This window comes from Bos mutus, chromosome 11, assembly GCF_027580195.1.
Source record: "Bos mutus isolate GX-2022 chromosome 11, NWIPB_WYAK_1.1, whole genome shotgun sequence".
NCBI classification, from domain to species: Eukaryota; Metazoa; Chordata; class Mammalia; order Artiodactyla; family Bovidae; genus Bos; species Bos mutus.
In genome coordinates this window covers 96,232,446-96,252,789 of record NC_091627.1, presented here as the reverse complement: position 1 = coordinate 96,252,789, position 20,344 = coordinate 96,232,446, and the positions used below count along the sequence as shown (strand labels likewise).

Genomic DNA, 20,344 nt, shown 5'->3' with positions numbered 1-20,344 from the left:
TGCTGAGTGAGAAACTGACACCAAGGGTTAACTACAGTGTGCAAGGAGGAAGGAGTGGATAGGGAGAGGGGTTGCAGTGAGGTTTCTCAGTGCACACTTTTAATATTGTTCTGATTTTTGAATCACACTAGTACATTATCTATCTAGAATAATAACAAGAAATACTTGCTGCTCATTCGTGTCTGACTCCTTGTGACTCCATGGACAGCAGCACACCAGGCTTCCTGTCCTTCACCATCTCCTGGAGTTTGCTGAAACTCATGTCCACCGAGTTGATGATGCCATCCAACCATCTCATCCTCTACCACCCCCTTCTCCTCCTGCCTTCAATCTTTTCCAGCATCAGGGACTTTTCCAATGACTCAGCTCTTCGAATCAGGTGGCCAAAGTATTGGAGCTTCAGCTTTAGCATCAGTCCTTCCAATGAATATTCAGGGTTGATTTTCTTTTGAATTGACTGGTTTGATCTCCATACTGTCCAAGAGACTCTCAAGAGTCCTCTCCAGAAATACTTAGCCGATGAAATGGGAAAAAGAGGGGCAGTAGTGGAGAGATTCATCCTTTCTACCATTTACCACCCCCACTTCCACCCCCCCAACAGTTGTGTGGATTTTTCAGGCTGTTTTTCAATCTGAGATTAACTGAGACAAACATAATATTGCAATAAGTTACACTTCAGGCTCTTTCTATCCTTGACATTCTCATTTTACGAAAGACGAAATAGAGGTTGGGAGAGGTTAAGTAAACAACTCAAGGACTGAGACAATGGGTAAACAGAATTTGAACTCATTCTCTATCAGATCCTGACTCTTCCAACATCCTTGTACAACTATGTCTGAACACTTGTTCTATTTTTTTTTTTATTTCTTTGGCATAATTAGAAGTGGGTTCATTAGGTCAGGGAATTTGTACTTTCCAACGTTTTCTTTTTTTATAACTGAGATTTTATTGGTTGTTTTGAGTATCAGTACACAGAATTTTCAATTTGTATATAATTCTTAACATTTGTACCAAAAATCTAAAAAAATCATGTAGTTTTGATTCTTTTCTGAACAGTTTTCCTAGAACTTTTCAGCTTACATTTGAGGCAAATTTTCCTTAACAGGATATCCAGTACAATATAGGAAGTTCCACCAGTCACAATTTAATGTCATACTACGTACTCAAAATTTCAATCGTTCACAGCACACTAACAATGTTACTAGGAGAACTGGACCACCACAGCTAAAGATGCTACAGTGCACAAAATTCTGACCAGGAGAGCCAAGATCAAGCAGTGGTTTGTTGTAGGATACAACTGTACCAAAAACAGGAAGAGAAGTAATAGTATCCAAGACATCGAATGCACAACTGACTCCGAACTGCCATTTTAGTCTGCTTTATATTATAGAGTATAAAAGCTCACCTCAATTTATGGAATGTTATTGACCCCCCTGACAATCAAAACCCCCCATATTCAATATCCCACTATTTTCTGGTTGAACCAAAAAATAACCAGCAAATGATTTCACCTCTTAAAAAAAAAAAAAAAAGCACTTACACTTAAAAAGTGGAATGAGAGAGGATTCTTTCTTTTTAAAAAAAATGTTTTTAGAGCTGTCAAAAAACTTGAGTTTACAAAATAGTTGATAAAAATAATCGTCTGGATTGTACAAGAAGGGAGACGGACCACTGATAGGATAGGGTGTGATATTAATCAGACTTGGCTTCTTCTGCTTCATCAAAGGCTGGGCTCTCCTTTTAGTCTCTTGGTTAGCCACTTCGGCCTGTTTCCCCGTTGTTCCCTTTGTTTGACTTTTTTGTCTGACGATTTATCCTTTCCTGCCGCCTTCTTCAGCTTCGTTCCCACTTTTGCAGGAGCCGATTTAGATGACAATCTCGCAGATGTCCTCTTGGGCTCTTTCTTCTGCGCCACCTTGTCGGAGCGGACTAGTCTGGGGAGCCGTGACCGCTGGGCGCGAGCGCGCCAGATGCCTGCAAGCCTTCGCGAAGCTGAAGTGCCCGGCAGCTGCGGCAACCCCGGCCCAAGTGTTTTTTAAATTAAAAACTACCGGAGTTCATTATGTACATTTTCATTATTTTATATTTACCACTACTGTTTTAATTAATAGCCTAGCACGGAAAAGCGTAGCGAGTTTCTGGGGGAACTTTGACCAAAGCAAGAGTCGTCCAGGCCTTCTCTATGTTGTCTACCCTCTGCCGGCAGAGGGCGCTGGCCACCGCGCGCCTCTCCCCCGTGGTCCTAATCGGCTTCCCGTACAGTACGCACGCGCAAATTTCGCTCCAGGTGTCCGGCTTTGTGCCTGATCGAAGTCTCCCCGGCTGCGCTCAGCTCGCAGGGTTTAACCCGGGCTGGTCTTCGGGGAAGAGTAGCGTGTTCCCCCCGACCCAGAACACCTCTGGGCCTCAGAGACTAGAGGTCCTGGAGTGGGCCTACAGGGGTCTGGCGGCACGGCGGGCAGCCCGTGCGGGCGGGGTGGGACCCCGCTAAGGCTTGGGCGTCGGTCGCCAGTGGGGCCCGGAGCCGGGCGCGGAGCCCCTGACAGTACAGGTACGGAGGCGGCGACCATGGCAACTGCCTCCTCCTCCGCCGTGTTCGCAAGGCTCTTGGCTGTGTTCTGGGGGCTCGGCGCTCGCCTGGGGCGCGGCCGGGAGCCCGGTGTGCCGGGCAGGGGTCGGCAGGGGTGGGCCGCGGTGGGGGTGGGCACCCGCCTGGGTCTGGCCTGGTCTGACCCGTCTGAGCTCTTAGGCTGGCGGGGTCAGAGTGATTGCGTCTCCCAGTTCTTCCGGAACTGCAGGGGTTCCCCTCCTTTCCTGGGAACGTGCAAGGCACTCCTGAACCTATTCCAAGCTACAGGTTTCCAGTGGGGCACATGGCTGAAAAGTTGTGTCAAACAGAAAAAAGAAAAAAGAGGACTAAAGCTGGAGGCCGATATGCTTTTGGTGTGTCTGTCTACCATTCCTGGGGTCCGCCTTCACTGGCAGGGTGACTCTTGAGCAGTCATGATGCGCATCCCCAAACTAAATCACACAGATGAGGAGCTCCGCTGTTTTTCAAGAGGCGGTGATTTAGAAATGTACCCTCTTTTGTTACAGTGTGGAGACCAGCAAGCTCATCCTGACCAATCCAGTATGCTTAAGGCACAGAGGGTCAGGGAACAATGAGGTGAAGGTTGACGTCCTTTACCTAGACTACGGCCGAGGCCCAAGGCACGGGGATGTTAACGATAGTAGTAAATGACAAATGTTCCCAAAAGGCTTTTTGTGCTCAAATATGTTTAGAAACTTCATGGTTCAAGTTTTCTCTTCCCAGGTGGCGCTAGTGGTAAAGAACTCCCGTGCCAACGGTGGAGACAGGTTCTATCCTTGGGTGGGGAAGATCCTGTGGAGGAGGGCGTGGCAACCCACTCGAGTATTCTTGCCTGGAGAATCGGATGGACAGAGGAGTCTGGCAGTCTGTAGTCCGTGGGGTCACAAAAGAGTCTGACTTAACTAAAGGAACTTAGCATGCAGCAAATGCATATTTAGAAACTTCAGCTTTCAATATGCTAATAGTATTTTTACCAAGAATTTCCCACTGGAAGTATAGTATGGAGTTTCCCAAATTTGGGTGGAAAATACTGTGTTTTTTTTTTTTTGGTATTACCTCTTGAGCATATAAGACAATTTGGAAAATGGAGTTTCAGAATTGGAAACTCAAGATTTGGAAGGGGGAGTTTAGGTCAGTGCTTTTCGAACTTGAATGGTGCATACACCTAGGGGTCTTGTTAAAGTACATGCTTTGGTTGGTTCTACATTTTAAACAAGTTCTTAGGTGATGCTGGTGGTCCGTGGACCACATACACTTTGAGCACAAGGGTGTGGGTCTCTGGGTTGAAAGAGACCATGTTCTATTCCTTGCCCTCCAGAACAAGCTGTGCTGCCTTGAATAATCTCTCCTCCTGTCCAGGCCTGTAAAATAGGAGACTGGACTGGAAGAGCGCAACTGTTTCTTTCAGATCTTGTGATAGTTGAATTCCTTCTAAAATATTCTTGCCCAGTGGCCAGTTTGGGCTTGAACATTTCTAGTAATGGGGAATTTACTGAATGTAAGGCATCCCATTTCATCATGAAATAGCTCAATATGGAAGTTTTTCATGTTGCTAAAATACCTCTCTATAACTTCCATCTTGTTGATCCTAGCTTATCTTTTAGAATCAGAGAAATAAAAAATATAATTCCTCTTTAAAAGATGAGTCTTGGGAATTCCCTGGCAGTCCAGTGGTTAGGACAGTTCTTTCACTGCCAAGGGTCAGATTCAATTCCTGCTCAGGGAACTAAGATCCCACAAGCTGTGTGGCACAGCCTCTTAAAGTGTGAGATGTTTAAGACAGTGTTTCTACCATGTTTTCCCCAAACTGAATTGTCCTTTATTCTTCCCTGGCATTGTTTCAGATTTCTGTCTCTTAAATCTTGTCCTCCTGTGTGGAGGGTAGTGGAGTTGTAGCAGGACTTTGAAGGACGAGTGGGGCTTGCAAAACCAGGGGAAGCATCCTAAGCATTTGATAGTGGTGCCGAGATACGTCAGATCCAGAACGGTTTGACTCAAGTAGGAAATGTTATGTCACTGAAAGATTTGGGGCAAAGCAATATTTTACAGTGTGTAGTGGTTTTCCCGTAGTGTATAATGTGGTTGGAAATGAGGAAAGAGAGAGGCAGGGAGCCAGACAGGCTTCCCATACCAGTAAAGATGGCCTAGGATGATGATAATAGTAATGCCTTCTATTTATGTAACACTTTACAGAACTTTTCACAGACAGCCTTTCCTGTGAGGTAGGCAGAGCAGCTGTGACCCTGTTTTATAGATGAGGCACCAAAGTGGGTAAACGATTTGTCTTAATTTTCAAAGCTATTACATGGCAGACCAAAGTGATGACAGTGGTAACAGAGGAGAAAGGAAGAATGCAAAAGACAATACTGAGAAAGAATTGATAAGTTGGGCCTGACTGAACGAGAGTGCAGAGGAAAAGAAGTTGTTAGGGAAGAGTCAAAATGGGTGGGAAAATCATAGTACATGACTGACAGCTGCCATAGCTTGTACTCTGACAGACCTGATATTGTTAGTAGCTCTTTGGAGTTATAGGTCAGAAGGCATTGTAGAGGATTCCTAGCTTTGGCCTGTCTACAGATACCAGGTGGTGTGTGGGGCTTTGGTTATCTGTCCCATGCCAAGGGAAATGAGAACTGGGTATTCAGTGTCCCCTGAGAAGGTAAGTGCTGAGCAGTTGACTGATTCAAGTCTATCTTAGGGTCCTTGCCATCCTGAAGTCTCTGGATGTGGTTTTATATAATTTTTCTTTCGAAGTTCCAGCTCGTACTGGTTGTACTTGGCTGACAAATTGGTTATCCAGTCTGACCTCCCTAAGCTCTGACGTATCCACTGAGGGTTTCAAGGAAACAGAGACTGGATCCTTGTCATTCCTAAAACCTTACTGAAGCTATTTTCCCAGATCTACACTTCCTCTAGAGCCTAGAGGTCTTTCTTTCTCTTGTCCTTTTACCTTAGAAGCATATGAAATTGAGATTTATTGCCACTGCTGAATTCCATAGGAACTGGAGCTGTGCCCGCAGTTTTAGTTTCTTAGGCTCCTAACTGGAGAAGAAAGAGCTACCTTTGCTGGGGTGTATGTTGTATTTCCCCCATGGTGTCTCTGGGAAACCTATCAGAGCCAACTTATATCCCTAGAGCCTGATGTTGGTACAGGCTTCTGTTCAACATTGAGTATCTTCTCTGTTCAGTGCTTAGGATAATTGAGATGAATAAAAACTTTGCCCTGGAGGAATTCATGATGGGATAAGGAAGACAGTATTGTAAGGAAGCTTCCCTGGTGGCTCAGAGGTTATTAAAGCATCTGCCTGCAATGTGGGAGACCTGGGTTCGATCCCTGGGTCGGGAAGATCCCCTGGAGGAAGAAATGGCAACCCACTCCAGTATTCTTGCCTGGAGAATCCCATGGATGGAAGAGCCTGGTGGGCTACAGTCCACGGGGTCGCAAAGAGTCGGACACGACTGAATGACTTCACTTCACTTCTTCATTTCAAGATAGGTGGATCCAAGTTTCTAAGAGGATTTGGGGATCAAAGAAGGGGTGATCGATGAGATTAGATTCATAATGAGGCCAGGTTTTTAATGGCCTGCAGTTTTGTGGGAGGGAAGTCTCTGGAGGTTTTCAGGCAGGGAGGTGATGTGGTTATATTTTGGGAAGCTAATTGTGGAAATAGACTGAAAGGGGAGGATCTGGATAAGGAACATCAGGAGAATCTTGTAACAACCTGGGCTTGGCTTCAGGCTGAATTAAGGATTAGTGTGAATGGGAAGAAGGGGAGGAATCAGAGATTGTAGAGACAGAGATTCCCTGATGTAAGGACTAATTAATTGAGAACAAGAGAGGGAATTGTCCAGGATGACTCAGTTTTCTATTCTGGATGGATGGTGGTACCAGTAAAAAGGAGAATATAGAAGAGGAACATTTGCTGGGGGAAGATTCCATGTGTTTTGGGTCATGTTGAATTTGGGGGTCTGTGGCCCTTAACAGATAGGTGGAAATGTGGGTCTGGAGTTCAGAAGAGAGTTTGTGTCTTGGGGTGGTGGATGATGCTGTTGGAATGGATGATCCCAGTCATGCTTACAGAAGGCTGAAGGTGACAGAGGAAATGACAAGGCTTAGTGGGCAAGGTAAGAGAGAATGTTGTCCAGGGAGCTACAGAGGAAAAAGTTGCAGGAAGAAAATCAGCAGCGTCTGTTGCTACAGGGAGGTCGAGTAGGATGAGCTTGGAAAATGTACGTGGAGATTGGGCAGTTAAGAGATTGTGGTTACCAGGACTCATTTTTTTTTTTAGTGTGAGCAGCTTTAGTGGAGTCATAAGGACAGGAGCCAAGTCAATTGAAGAGTGGATGGAAAGTGAGGATAAGGAGGATGTGCTCTGAGTAGTTTGGCAAGGAAGGAAGGAAGATGATGGCAGCTTGTGGAGGAGTAGCAGAGACAAGCGTCAGGTTTTTCTAGAAGTCTTGAGCGTGGGCTATCCAATGAGAGGTCACATTTGAAGGCGCAAAGGAAAAGATGATCGCAGAGGAGGGTGGAGGGTTGTCTGAAAAGAAGACATCATTTCTTTTGAAGAGGAATGACTGAAGAAAGGGAAAGAATGTAGGAAGAAAGAGGCAATGATGGACACATCTAAATTTGCAAATAGGGTCTGTCTCCTTTCTCAGCAAGGTTATCTGTTGGGGGAGGGGCTCTGGTGTGGGCTCAGATAGGAACACGGACTTGAGAGTGGCAAGGGAAGGCTTAAACAACTGTCCAGAGAGGAAAGGGAAAGAGAGCAGACTCAAGATCGCTCCAAGAACATTGCATACTTCTGAACTTGAATCCTGCACTGAGGTCTCTCTTTCCTCTTCTTCGTAATAATTATGGCTGGCATTTATTGAATGTGTCATCCCAGGCACTCTTATAAGTGCTTTTCAGCCCTGTTAGAAAAGTATTGTTATTACCTGTGTTTTACAAAAGAAGAAATTGAGGCATGGAACAGTAGTATTTACGTTTGATGAATCTCTTGTTTCTGCAGAAATGGCATTCCTTCTCTGAGGCATCAGAGAAAGGCAAAAATTTGCTCCCAAGTCCCAGTTTCTGGTCATAAGGGGCTGGAGTTTAGGGCTGATAAGGGGGGAGCTTTACCAGGGCAGTCTGTGGGTATGATAGTGGATGGGTGGGCAGGGTGGTGGGGTCAGGGTTGCTGCTATCTTTTTGCAACTACATATGGAATTCTGAAATCCTTATGTGACTTCCCAGCAGCCTGACTAGAAGGACAAGTGACTGTAATGATTTGTTACGTATTGCAGCCTGACGCTGTGTCACTTGAGATGGTGAATAAGAAAAGAGATCTTGTCTCAACCAGAGAAAAAATTTTTTTCTGCCAGTTATGGAACTAGGCAGATCTATAACCTTTCATAATAACATGCATTATTAACACTCAATTTTGATGTTTCCCCATTGGTGTGATAGAATTTGTCGGTAAGGTGCACACCTGACTTGAGTGAAAGAGGAGAATGATGAGATGGCATGGATGGAAGAGAATGGACTTACCTTTTCCTGCTGCAGCCACTGGAGCATCATTTCTGTGTCCTTCCTCTTGAGGTTGCCATGGATACGCCTTTGCTTGGTGACTTGAGGGGATTGATTTCCGTTATGATCAGTTGATGACGTGGGTTTAAACAGAGAAAGGACAGAATGCTCTGCTTCTGGGGAGTGGCTGGTGAGCTGCCCAAAAGGCAGAGCCAAGCATAGCCGAGGTGGCTGTGGCTTTGCTGGCTGCTTTGGGTTTTGCTGAAGTTGTGAAATGGTGCATCTCTCTCTCTACAGCGCAGGCTCAGAGTTCCCCGTCCTCAGGGTCCTAGTGCCAGGGACTTGTTGGTTGATCGAGGGGAGGAAGCAGCAGTCTGTTAACTAGGACTCCCACTAGCTCTGGGAGGGTTGTGGTTCTCAAATACAGGGCTGGACTCAAGTGCCTGTTGCCTTGCTGCAAAAGCACCTTTCTTGAGGATAAGTGAGGCGTATTGTGTAGCTTTCCTTGCTGGAGGTCTGGGCCCTTTGGAAGTGGTCTGGCGGTCACTGGATATTCCTAGAGGGGAATATCCTGGGAGGGAGTAGACCTGTTTTCAGTTTGGGAGTGGGCTACAGAAATTTCTGGGAATAAATGAAGAGCTTGGAGAGGTTAAAAAAAAAGTCTGTTTAGGGTCTCGGTCCTGTCTGTGAGATTTGCAAGGCAGGAACAAAAGGCTCCGTGTATCTTCTTTCCGGGTATATCAGGAATCCAGCCTTCCGAGCTTCCAGTCCCCAAGCTTCTGTTCCCATCTCCTTTCCTGACTCCTGAGGGACTTATATCCACACGTATCCCTCCCCTTAGAGATGTACAACTGCACCCTAGTTTTAAGAAAATCTGTATCTTGCTGATTACCTTTATGTTTCATTTTATCTCTTTGCAACCAAATCAAAATACCCAGTGCCTGATGCAAGTGTGTGGACCCTGCTGTTAGACTGCCTGAATTTCAGACCTCCACAGGTGGAATCAGAGAAAGCAAACGATTGGGTTAGCCCAGGATCAAGGTTTGGTAAGGTGAGACAAGAAGAGGTCAGGGGCTCAAAGGATTCTGGTATACCAGTAAAAAGCAAGGTGGAAATGGTGCAGACTGGGTGCCAAAGAGACTTTTCCTCCTTACCAGTTCCTCCTTAATTCACAATCATCTACTTCTTTTCCTGTCATTTCTGAAATGTTCACCAAGTCCACTGGTAACCTGTTTATCAGACTTAGATTTGTGTCCCTTGTTTCTTCCGTTTTCCTAGACTTTTTAGCAATTTTTAATGTCATTGGGAAGAAAAATGGATTAGAAATCCAGGGAGTATCTGTTTTCTGGTTGAGGTAACACCTAACTTAGAAGTGTTCTGTGTGACTTGGGATGGGTCTCAAAGATGCTGTTGAAGGATCACCTACCTGTTGTTGTTGTTTAGCCGTTCCAGTCGTGTCTGACTCTCTGCGACCCCATGAACTGTAGCCGCCAGGCTTCTCTGTCTGTGGGATTTCCCAGGCAAGAATACTGGAGTGGATTGCAATTTCCAGCTAGTCAAATGTGCCCCACTGGCTATGAGACTTAGATGAGTTGTTTGACTTTTGAGACTTGTAAAATGGAAATAATGGAATCCGTGTTGTCGTCATCACAGGTTCGTGTTGGAAGGAGATCGTGAAATTCATGTGTTAGTGGTCACAGTTAAATTTGCCCCTGAGAAGGCCTTGTGACTTATTTCCTCTCTCTTAACATGTTCGGTTTCCCTTCCCAACTCTGTTATCATCATTCTCGTTGCTCCTGCTTGAGAAACCCCAGGTTTCTTCATCCCTTTACTTGGCCATGCACTCATCTCTGCACCCACTTATTCGTGCAACACCTGAGTTCCTACTGTGTGCAGTTGTCATTGATGTGCCCTCTCAGTGATGACGAAAACAGCGTCTACAATTTGTTGAGCACGTGTTCTGTGCTAAGCGCTGTGCTAAATGCTTTACTTCTGTCTTAGTTAATGTTCACAGCATCCCTGTGAGATAAGTATTATTTCCCCCCTTTTTCAGATAAGGTAACGAGGGCTCTGAAAATATGTTAGCTAGAGTCATACCGGTGAGGAAATGGGAGAACCAAAGCTGTATCCAGATCTGTCCATCTCCAGAGCCCAGACAGGCCTGCTGCTGCTTTCCCCATGTTTGATCTATCTTAGGTCCTTCTCAGGGTTGTTTTTTGTTTTTTTTTTTTTTTTTTGGTGGTGTCTCTGAATTGGTCCATTTCTTCTTCCCTTTCTTTTTCTCTTTTGAGCCCACTTCAGACCCCCTCCAACCCTTGCTCATTATTGCCGGTAGTGTCCTTGCTGTCATCCCTGTCTTTATCAAGTTGCTATGCCTCAACTCCATCCCTCTGTCCACCACCTGTTTGATGTTCCTAAAATAGTTTTCACTATGCCAGTCTCCTGCTCAGGAAGAGTCTGGCTTCCTGTTGCTATTGGATCCAATTCATCTATCTCTACCTGTTGTTAAACTCCCTGAATCTATCCATATTTACCTTCTAATACATCTCAACATCAGTGTTAGTTCATTCAAAATGTTTGACACCCTGTGCCAAGAGTTGATGGAATCATAAAGAGGAAAAGTTGTGGAGTCTGCTTTAACAGGCTTACAGTTTGATAGGAGAACTCATTTAGAATTCTTTACTTCAGCCAAGCTAGGCATCTTTAATTTTCCCCACTCAAGCAGAATTATTCTTTGTCTATTCATACTGTAGTCACAAATTATGTTTGTAGGCCTTTCCTTTCCACACCGCCCCCCGCAAGAAAACCTCATATAAGGCATAATCAAGTACCCCTTTTCTTTCTAGCTCACCTTGCTCCTCTCTGTAGTTCCTTATAATATGTATTGCCTAGACATTTTAAGACCTGTACAGCTTCTGCACTTTTTATAGAGTACTTTTATATGCTTTATCTTATTTGAATATTAATGTAGATATGCCGGGTGATGGTCTTACTTTATAGAAGAAACAGCATCCAAGAAATTCAGTTCAGTTCAGTCGCTCAGTCGTGTCCGACTCTTTGCGACCCCATGAATCGCAGCACGCCAGGCCTCCCTGTCCCTCACCAACTCCTGGAGTTCACTCAGACTCACGTCCATTGAGTCAGTGATGCCATCCAGCCATCTCATCCTCTGTCGTCCCCTTCTCCTCCTGCACGCAATCCCTCCCAGCATCAGTCTTTTCCAATGAGTCAACTCTTCGCATGAGGTGGCCAAAGTACTGGAGTTTCAGCTTTAGCATCATTCCTTCCAAAGAACACCCAGGGCTGATCTCCTTTAGAATGGACTGGTTGGATCTCCTTGCAGTCCAAGGGACTCTCAAGAGTCTTCTCCAACACCACAGTTCAAAAGCATCAATTCTTTGGCTCTCAGCTTTCTTCACAGTCCAACTCTCACATCCATACATGACCACAGGAAAAACCATAGCCTTGACTCGATGGACCTTTGTTGGCAAAGTAATGTCTCTGCTTTTCAGTATGCTATGACTGTATATACTTGTGTTGCTGGAGAGCTCTGTGATATCCTTAGACGTGTGCTCTTTTGAATCTTGGAAGATAATGTGGTCCGGAGGAAGAACATGTTTTTTTGGAGGCCTAGAACTAAGTGTGGTAACAGAGAGTAAAAGTGCACAGGGTTCTGATTCAGGCTTTGGCTCTAGTTTTGGCTCCTCTCCTTGTCTTCTGTGTAACTTCAGAGAAGTTACTCCGTTCTCCAAGCCCCAGTTTCTTGTCAGCGTTGTTCCTAGCCTGCCTCTCTGTGGGGTTATTTTGATGTCCAGATTTGATGATAACTTTTGTTATTAGCTAACTTTTGTTGAGTACTCATTGAATACCAGGCGCTGTCCTAAATGTTATACATGGATTGTCTCAGCTAGTCCTCACAGCAGCTCTGAGATGTTCTTTGCTCACAGTTGACAAATGAGCAGATTGAGGCTCAAAGATGTTAAGCAGCTGGACCAAGTTTTTGTAGCTATCAAATAGTGAAGCCATGAATTGAATGTAAGCAGTCTGAGTCTAGAACTGGTACTCTTAACCATAGTACTAACGACTGTTTTTTTAAGGTGCTCTGTAGACTGTAAGGTGCTCTGAACATGCAGAAGTCCAGTTTGCAAGGAGCTGTGTGGCCCTGCGTAATGGTAAATAGGGAAAGGAAGGGGCAGCATGGATATGTTGCAGGAGAGGAGAGAAATGGTTTCCTAGGGGGTCTGACCAGCATTGGAGATGTGGAGAGGTGTTTTGGGGGCCCTATATCTGGTTGTTGGCTGTCATTCTATTAGGCTATGTGGTTTTCCTTAGAAAGGGTGGAATGGAGGAAGACCCTGTTCGGCCAGTGAAGCCCAGTGTGGACAAGACAGGTAGCCCTCAGCCCAGGGGATCTATGTCCATACTGACCTGGTGGAGCCATAGGTCAGACCCTAGGACAATTTTGTTGGCTACTTAGGGGCATGGCAACCTTTGCCAGTTTGGGGGAAGCTGGAGTACTTGGCTTGCTTTGCTGTGTGTGTGTGTGTGTGTGTGTGTGTGTGTGTGTGGAGTTGTCTCTATTGCTGCTCTTCCTTTGCTAAGTATTGGGCATGGGGCCTGGCTGCTCTGGCCCAGGGTGAGATGGAAATTTAAACCCTGATCACGTGGGTTTGAACCTGACTCCCAAGTTTAGAAAGGGGAGGGAGAAGGAAGAGCATCAGAAAGGGGGTGAGAGACCCTTCTTCTGGCTGGGAGGAAGCCCTGGGAGGCTGATTGTTTGGAAGTGTCACTTGATGCTGGCAGGTCCGCTGCCCTCTAACATCGCGGGGATGGGCGGGTGGCAGAGATGGTGAGGGGATGCTGACCAGGAGAGTCATCAGGGCTGTGCTCCCAGCATAGGACAGTGCCCTCTACAGGTGAGTGTTGAGAGTCTGTGGCGTGGGCCCGCGTCGCTCCTTCTCTGTCTGTCTGGACTGGCCCAGGTGCAGCAGGGGGGCACTAGGACCCAGAGGCTAGCTCGGCTCCTGACAAGTCTAGAGCAGCACTAGCGCAGAGTGAGACTCATCAGCTGGCAAGCGGGGTTCGGTGTCTCTGGGTTCAGGAATCCTCCAGCAGCAGAGGGGACTTGCTCCTCAGCCCCTTTCTCCGTTCCCTCCCCTACCCCAGTAGGCCACCCAGTGAGGTCCATGGACAGGGGAGGGCCACGCCTGCCGGCTTCTGTGTTTGTCCATGAGGGCCTGGAGCCCTAGCCCTCCTGCCTAGGTTTCTGCCTTTTCTCTCTGTCTTTGGTCAGCTGGGGGAGGGGGTGGAGGCCGAGGGAGCAACATGGCCCAGAGCAAGAGGCACGTGTACAGCCGGGTAAGTGGCCCTGATCTGGGATGGCCATGGGAGGGCTGCTGGAGAAGGCCTGGGTGCCTGTGGACAGTGCTGTGGGGGCTGGGAGACAAAGCTGGACCCGGCCAGGGCCACTCGCAGCCCTGATGGGGGTAGACCGCATAGGCGTCCCTTCCCAGAGTTGGGCCCTTTGTGGGTACTGGTGAGGCCTGACCTTTGACTCTAGCTGAACCTCAGGCCAGAGGTTCCTGAGGGGCACACTGTGCTGGGGATTTCAAATGGGTTGGTGGGTTGGAATGGCCTTTCAATGACGCCTTTCTTTAGAGCTGCTTGATTGTCACTCACTTTCTTGCTCTCTGGCTCAGATGGGCTCTGTAGCCACTGTTGTGTCCACCTGGTCCTGAGGTTTATTAGGGTTAGGACGGTGGTGACAGTCTCTGACTTTGGGGCCGGCCCTGATGTGCCTGTTACCTCCCTTTATTGTCAGGTCCATGAGAGTCACTCAACTGTCCCAGGTATGATTTGGCCTCTCAGAGCCCCTGGGAATGGCATCCTCGCCTTCTGGGATGAGTTCTTTGGGGAAGAGAGTTGGGGAGAGACTGGCTCTGGCAGAGCTTCCTTATGAAGCCAAGCGGGGGCATCAGAAGGGAGCCCTGTGAGGTCTTCAGGTCCATGCTGTCACTTCTTCATGCCTCATTCTCTGCTGCAAGGCCCCTGGTTCATGGAGCTGCTGTTGCTAAAAATGGCTTAGGTGTGATTTTCTTCTAAGCCATGGGCCTATTTGGGACCTAATTTCATGTTGTCTTGTCATCACGAGTATGTCAGAAGCCGAGAGCTTCCCAAGGACAATGTTTAGTCTATTCCCTTGGCTTGTCCATTCATTTGGGCCACTGGGCAGAGTCGGGGGACAGTTTGCAGGACAAATCTGAGATACCAGATTGGCCTGGCCTTTGTATATTTATTTATTTGTAGCAAGATAGCACGAGTGAAGGATCTGCAGAGCTTATAGATAGAGTTGATTGGCCAGGGCTGAGGCCTGGAAGAAGGGAGTTAAATGGTTGAATGGGCTTGGTGAGGCATCTCGGGGTGTCATGGTGGGGCGGGGGAGGCCAGGTCGTGAAGGAGGCACAGTTGCGTGCCACTGAAAGGGAGAGGTCTGAGAGAGCCGAGTGAACCTCAGGGAGGACAAGCAGAAGTAGGGAGGGGGCCAGGAGTCTGCGGGAACACTCACTGGCTCACCTGTCTTCCCAGCTCCGACTTCTGTGTCAGGCACTGGGTTGTGGGGAACCGCTGTAAACTGAGTTACTTGCTTGAGCTTCATTCCCCTCCTAGCGGACAGTGCTCCTGAGAAAGTAGCCATGTGGACTGACATTCACAGATCTGTCAATGAATTCTGATTTATTAAAGTTAAATATAAACTCTTAAAAATTCTGGCAGATTCCAGGGGAATTTGAAGAAGTTTTAGAACATAATACTGACATTTTTCCAAAAGAAATTTGGTAAGTGTTGGTGGGGGCACTTTAATTTGAGAATGGGGTTCAGGGAAGTGACTTCTGGTCCTTTTTTAGGCCAGGATCCTGATCAGGGCCTCTCTTTTGTATTAGGATGACACCCTTAACCTGAGGCTTTTACCTATGTATGTTTGCACGTATCTTTCAGACTCCTAGTGGCAGCAGAATGAGTGCTGAGGCAAGTGCCCGGCCCCTGCGAGTGGGCTCCCGTGTGGAGGTGATTGGAAAAGGCCACCGTGGCACCGTGGCCTATGTTGGAGCCACACTCTTTGCTACTGGCAAATGGGTAGGTGTGATCCTGGATGAAGCAAAAGGCAAGAATGATGGAACCGTCCAAGGCAGGAAGTATTTCACTTGCGATGAAGGACACGGCATCTTTGTGCGCCAATCCCAGGTACTCACTTCCTGCTCCTGTGTGTGTGTGTGTGTGTGTGTGTGTACATGCTCTGTTGCATGTGCAGCTGGTGTGTTGGTGTTCTCTTTTCCTGGGCATGAGCCTGAGTCTCTGGTTGGGAGAGTGGGAGGTAACGAGGGAGGGAAGATCGAGAGCTATCCTTAGGGAATCGGCCCTGTACTCTAGGCTTGCTTAGGGCCTGAAGAGGGGCCCATACTACATCCAGCCTTGATCTAGCTATATTGAGTCTATTCTGTGGCCTCAGATCCAGGTATTTGAAGATGGAGCGGATACTACTTCACCAGAGACACCTGATTCCTCTGCCTCAAAGGTCCTCAGAAGAGGTAACAACCACCCACTTAAGTTGCCTCCTCACACGCAGGAGTCCCCAGGACTTCTCCCCAGAACAAGGGGCCGCAGTGGATCCTGAGATTTTCTGTCACCACCGTATTCTGTTGTTACGTCTTGCTTACCCTGCCATGACGTTCTCTGCTCCTATCCCTCTACACAAACACACGCTTTGTTTCTGTTTGCATTCTAGAGGGAGCTGACTCAAATCCAAAGACCAGCAAACTGGTAAGTAGTCAGGGATAGGAGTGGGGAGTAATGGAGGAAAGGGGGAAAAGAAAAAGAGAGGAGGGAGGCCCACACTAGGTCTTACTCTCCTGCTGCTTCCGCCCGAGGCAGTGAACTGAGTTGGCCTTTCCAGGCTCCATCCTCTCTGAGGAGGAAACTTCCTGGGTATGCGTTGCCGCTGTAGGTGTAAAGGCGCTAGCAGGGAAAAGCTACCCATGCCCGGAAGTTCTGGCTCCGTTGGAACTGAGGCTGGGGGAAGGGAAGACCGGCTGCCCCTAGTAGTGTTGCTGCCAACTTCCTACCTGTTGGTGCCCGCGGCTGCCGACATCTGATGGATATAGGGTAGGGGTAAGGTAAAAACTGGAGGAGGAAGGTGCTCTCTGGTTCACAACTAAGTGGGAAGGAGCTGGGCCCTCTGCCACCTTTTCAGGTTGTATGTAGAGGGCCCACCGCAGCTCCCCTCCACTGCTCTGCACAGGGTGTGTGAGGAGGGGCTCCCGACTCTCCAGCTCCTCTGGGCAGGGTGTGGACCTCCTGGAAGCGGATCTTGAGGGAGGCCTCATCTCACCCGGGCCTTGACAGTGACCTGCTCCTCCCATACCGGTGTTTGCCTGTGGGTCTTAATACCTACACCCAAGATGTCTGACCGGCTAGCACAGTGTGTTGTTTAACTCTGTTCTCTAACTCTGCCCTTTCCACCTCCTCATGCAGCGGGGACTGAAGCCTAAGAAGGTGGTGTGTTTACTATTTGTGCCTGGGTGGGTGAGGGCCATGAGCCCCCTGCCCAGCTGTCCTGCATGTCCGTGGGCTGCTACATGCATGTATGTGTGACCTTGGGGCTGGGATGGCCAGAGGAAATGGCAGCCTTGGCTTTCAGAGTTCCTTTGAGGGGTGCGAGGATATCAGGCTCAGTGTCCAGGCCCAGATTGTGTTAGGGATGATCCTCATTCCTCCTCACACCCCTGCCCATCGCCTCGGGACTTCTAGTCAGAGACTCTAAGCATTTGACTGTAAATAGCAGCAGCATGGAAAAGAGCATTGACTGGGTTACAGTGCATTCTCACTTAGCCTGAGCTTAGGGTCAGTGGCAGGAGAGACGGAGGGTGTGGAGGTGAGGTTAGCTAAGTAGGTGGGAGTCAGGGAACCGAGCGCAGGAAGAGCAGTTGGAAGCCTGAGTGGGGCCTGCCTCTGGGTGGCGTGGCCATGAATGCGCACCTTTGCTCTGCTCTGTCCTTTTTTCCCTGCCTCTTCCTTCCTCTGGTGTTGTGCCCGGGGCCTACCTCCCACACCTTACAGCCTTCCATCAGCCATCACTGGAGTGGGGCTGCCACCCCTGAGACTCTTTCAGTCTGAAGTTGCTGCCATGACCACTTCCCCACACCAGTTCATGCCTTTGGGCTGTGCCCAAGCCGTCTCTGAGCTGCATGTGCCTGTCTGACCTGTATGTGCTGTGCTGTGTGTATGAAGTTCTGTGATTTCCTTGTTACCCATCTGTGTCAGGACCTTCTGACTCTGCATGGAGAGCTGTTAGACTGGGGCAGTGGGAGGAGAGAGTAAAACTTCTCTATTTTGATTTCTGGTTGGTGGTGGGTCCTCACTTTGGAGTCTTGCCTTGGAAGAGATGACATAATGGTACTTGCTTGGGGGTCCTGGCTTTGGAGGGAGTGGGGGTGTAAGAAGGAAGATAATTCTCTAAAGGATACTGGACCCATTCCAGGAACTTGGCTTCTTCCCTTGATTATTGGCTCCTGGTTGGGGCTCCCATCTTGCATTAGACCCCAAATAGAGAAGAGCATGGACCTGCAGTCTACTGTCTATGGAGGGGTTCTGGCTGCAGTCTGATCCGACCATGGGTGGGATGTGAGCCATGCCCAGATCTGGATATTTTTGGCGGCTGACTAGGGAAATGTGGCAAAGCCTAGCCTAGGCTGCCTGCGCCGGGGCACAGCGCCTCCTTGGGTCATGGTGCAGAGTGTCAGTCAAGTTGTCAAGTCCTTCCCTAGTTATTTCTCTCCAGTGGCTCTCTCACAGCACATCACTTAACACAGGAAACAGGGAGCTAGCACCAGAACAAAAGAAGGAACTCTGAGGGGCAGCGTGGAAGAGAGGACCCAGATGTCTCTGCAAGGTGCCCAGTCCTTTCTGGAAGCTCTTTAGAGACAGGCTCTAACCTGCCCACAACCCAGGGAGAGTTGGGAAAGGAGCCAGATGCTGTCATTAGAGCTGCTACTGCCCAGATGGAATGTTCTCTGGGTTTCTTAGTGTGCCCCGCAGAGCCGATGCAGGAGTGCTGGGTGTGTACGCCTGATGAGCCACCAGCAGGATATCATCTGTGTGTATAAGAGACAGAAGCAGAGTTGATGGGGTTGTAGACTGAGGGGGGTGTGAGTATGAGAGAGGCCTGATGAAGCAGTGAGGTCCCATGTCCCTGTCCAGTGATACCCTGGTTCCAGAGCTGTCATCACAGAAATGGGACGGACCCCCAGCCCAATTTCTTTGAGCAAATCCTTGGGGATGCGGGAGAGGGAGGAGCCAGCCAGGACCTGTTCTTTGGAGAAGGAAGCAGGGTGGGTTTAGCAGAGGACTTTGTCCATTCAGGAGGAGGAGGAGGAGGAGCCATCAGAGCTGGTGGTTGCTAGGTGACTGAGGAGCAGTGGCTCCACCCCTCGTGGAGCAGAGGAGGGTGGGTGCATGACGTCAGGTGGAGCTGGTGCGGCGGCCACTGAGGCTGCCGTCAGCCTAAGCTGGCGAACTAGGCCGGGGGCCTCCCGAGTGCCTCTCGGGTGCCTGCCGGAGCCTGGCCATCCCCACCGTGCACCGGCGGGGGCTTCCGCATCTGAGCTGCAGCCGTTGGCCAGCTGGGGAGCTGCCGGGCCGGGGAGCTGCGGCTGCATTGTTGGGATTTGATACACTAATCTCCTGTCTCCGCCGCCTTTCCCTCTGTTCGGTCTCTTTCCCTCCCTCCCTTGGCCTGTCCTTCCTGTGTGTGTCCATCCTCCTCTGTCCTTCCTTCTCTTTCCTCTCCTGGCTTTCTTTGGTTTTCTGCAATGATGAGACAGGCACCGACAGCCCGAAAGGTACTCTTGCTTGCTCTGGTCCTGCTGCCAGGCTGCCAGCGTGATGGTGGCAGCAGGCTGCTGGGGTGGGGGTGGGGGCTGACTGACTTGCTCTGTCTGGTTGGGGGACGAGGATGGGGATGAAGGCGGGGGGCAGGGAGAGTGTGTGTCACTGCCATGCCCCACACCCTGGGCGTTTGCTCCCTAGCCTTCCTGCTCTTGGCTCTGAATCTGTGTTTTGGGCCTTGTACCCAGTGGCCTCACCAGCTTGAGCTTCAGGCAGCTTTTGCTGCAAACTGGCTCTGGATGTGTTTCCTAGGAGAGAATCTAGGGAAGCAGGTCCAGATGTCTTTGTGCCTCTAGCAAGCCTACCTCACTCGACCTTTGCTAGAATGACACTTGGTTGTAATACTAGCATCCCTCCCCGACTGGGGTCTGTGTCAGGGGCTTTCTCTAGAACAGTTTGTGACACAGTTATGGAGGCTTAGCCCAGGGTAGTAGACGTGGGGGTTGGTCTCCTTGGAGACCTAGAAGGGCCCAGGCCAAATCTTGTGTTTGCCAGAGCTCTGAGACCCTGGGTATCAAGAATACTGTTTGGGAGTTGGAGTTAATCATGTGTTTATCACTTTGCAATAGTGCGGGGTGGTTGGTCTCCGATCTGGTGTAGGGCAGTAGTTTCCCTGTGCTGCTGCCCACCCCCACCTCCTTTCTTGCAGTCGGGTGGGGTCACTTTGCTGATCTCTGGGCTTCTGGCTAATGCAATATTCATGGTCGTGACACCTGAGCCCTCTGCCCTGGGGATGGGGACTGCTGCAGGAACTGGTCCTGGGGAAGAGGGTGGGGGTGGGGCGTGTGGCCGCACTGTGCTCCCTTGGGGACCTGATCTCCCCTAGCTGGTTTCACTCACTTCTAGGCTTGTATCATCATTCTTGTCACGTGGTATTTCTCAGGAGTCCTGTATGGAATCTAGCACTCAAAGGAAGGGGCTGACCTGGGAAAGTCCTTGGGAGTGGTGGATGGGCGGGGCTCTGGGCTGGAGTGGGAGAGGTGGCTGTGAGAGGACTCCTCTCTGGTCTCTGGAGACCCTCTCTACTAGCTGCTGGCTTTGGTCTCCTGTGGCTCAGCCTGGGAGACGGGGACAGAATTTCCAGGGTAGGATAAAAGTGGGAGAAGGAACCAGTGGGAAATAGGAGTTCTGAGCTCTTGGAGCAGGATCAAGGTGACTCACGGGAAGGAGGGCATGGGGCCGGGTCGGGGAGGAGGGGTGGGCTGCTGACTGCAGCCTCGTGTCTGCTGCTTCTGCTCTCATTGCTGTCCCTCTGCTGTCTGTCTTTCTGCTGTCATCCTTTCTTTCCTGACTACTCCTCCTCTGGC

General features: G+C 49.1%; 1 protein-coding gene across 7 annotated transcripts in view; it reads left to right on the top strand.

Moving 5' to 3' along the window:
• The first annotated feature begins 2,296 nt into the window (after positions 1–2,296).
• Positions 2,297–20,344, top strand: part of DCTN1 (dynactin subunit 1) — a 30,024-nt gene continuing 11,976 nt past the window's right edge. The window contains exons 1-4 of one of the 7 annotated variants that reach the window (XM_070379833.1): positions 2,297–2,551; positions 15,093–15,338; positions 15,604–15,682; positions 15,880–15,914. In XM_070379833.1, the coding sequence (XP_070235934.1) occupies positions 15,111–15,338; positions 15,604–15,682; positions 15,880–15,914 (342 nt within the window). In that variant the 5' untranslated portion in view covers positions 2,297–2,551; positions 15,093–15,110. Of the gene's footprint in view, positions 2,552–13,241; positions 13,458–15,092; positions 15,339–15,603; positions 15,683–15,879; positions 15,915–18,524; positions 18,992–20,344 lie in introns of those variants that run through there. The other 6 variants (XM_070379828.1, XM_070379830.1, XM_070379829.1 and 3 more) reach the window with 6 other exon arrangements.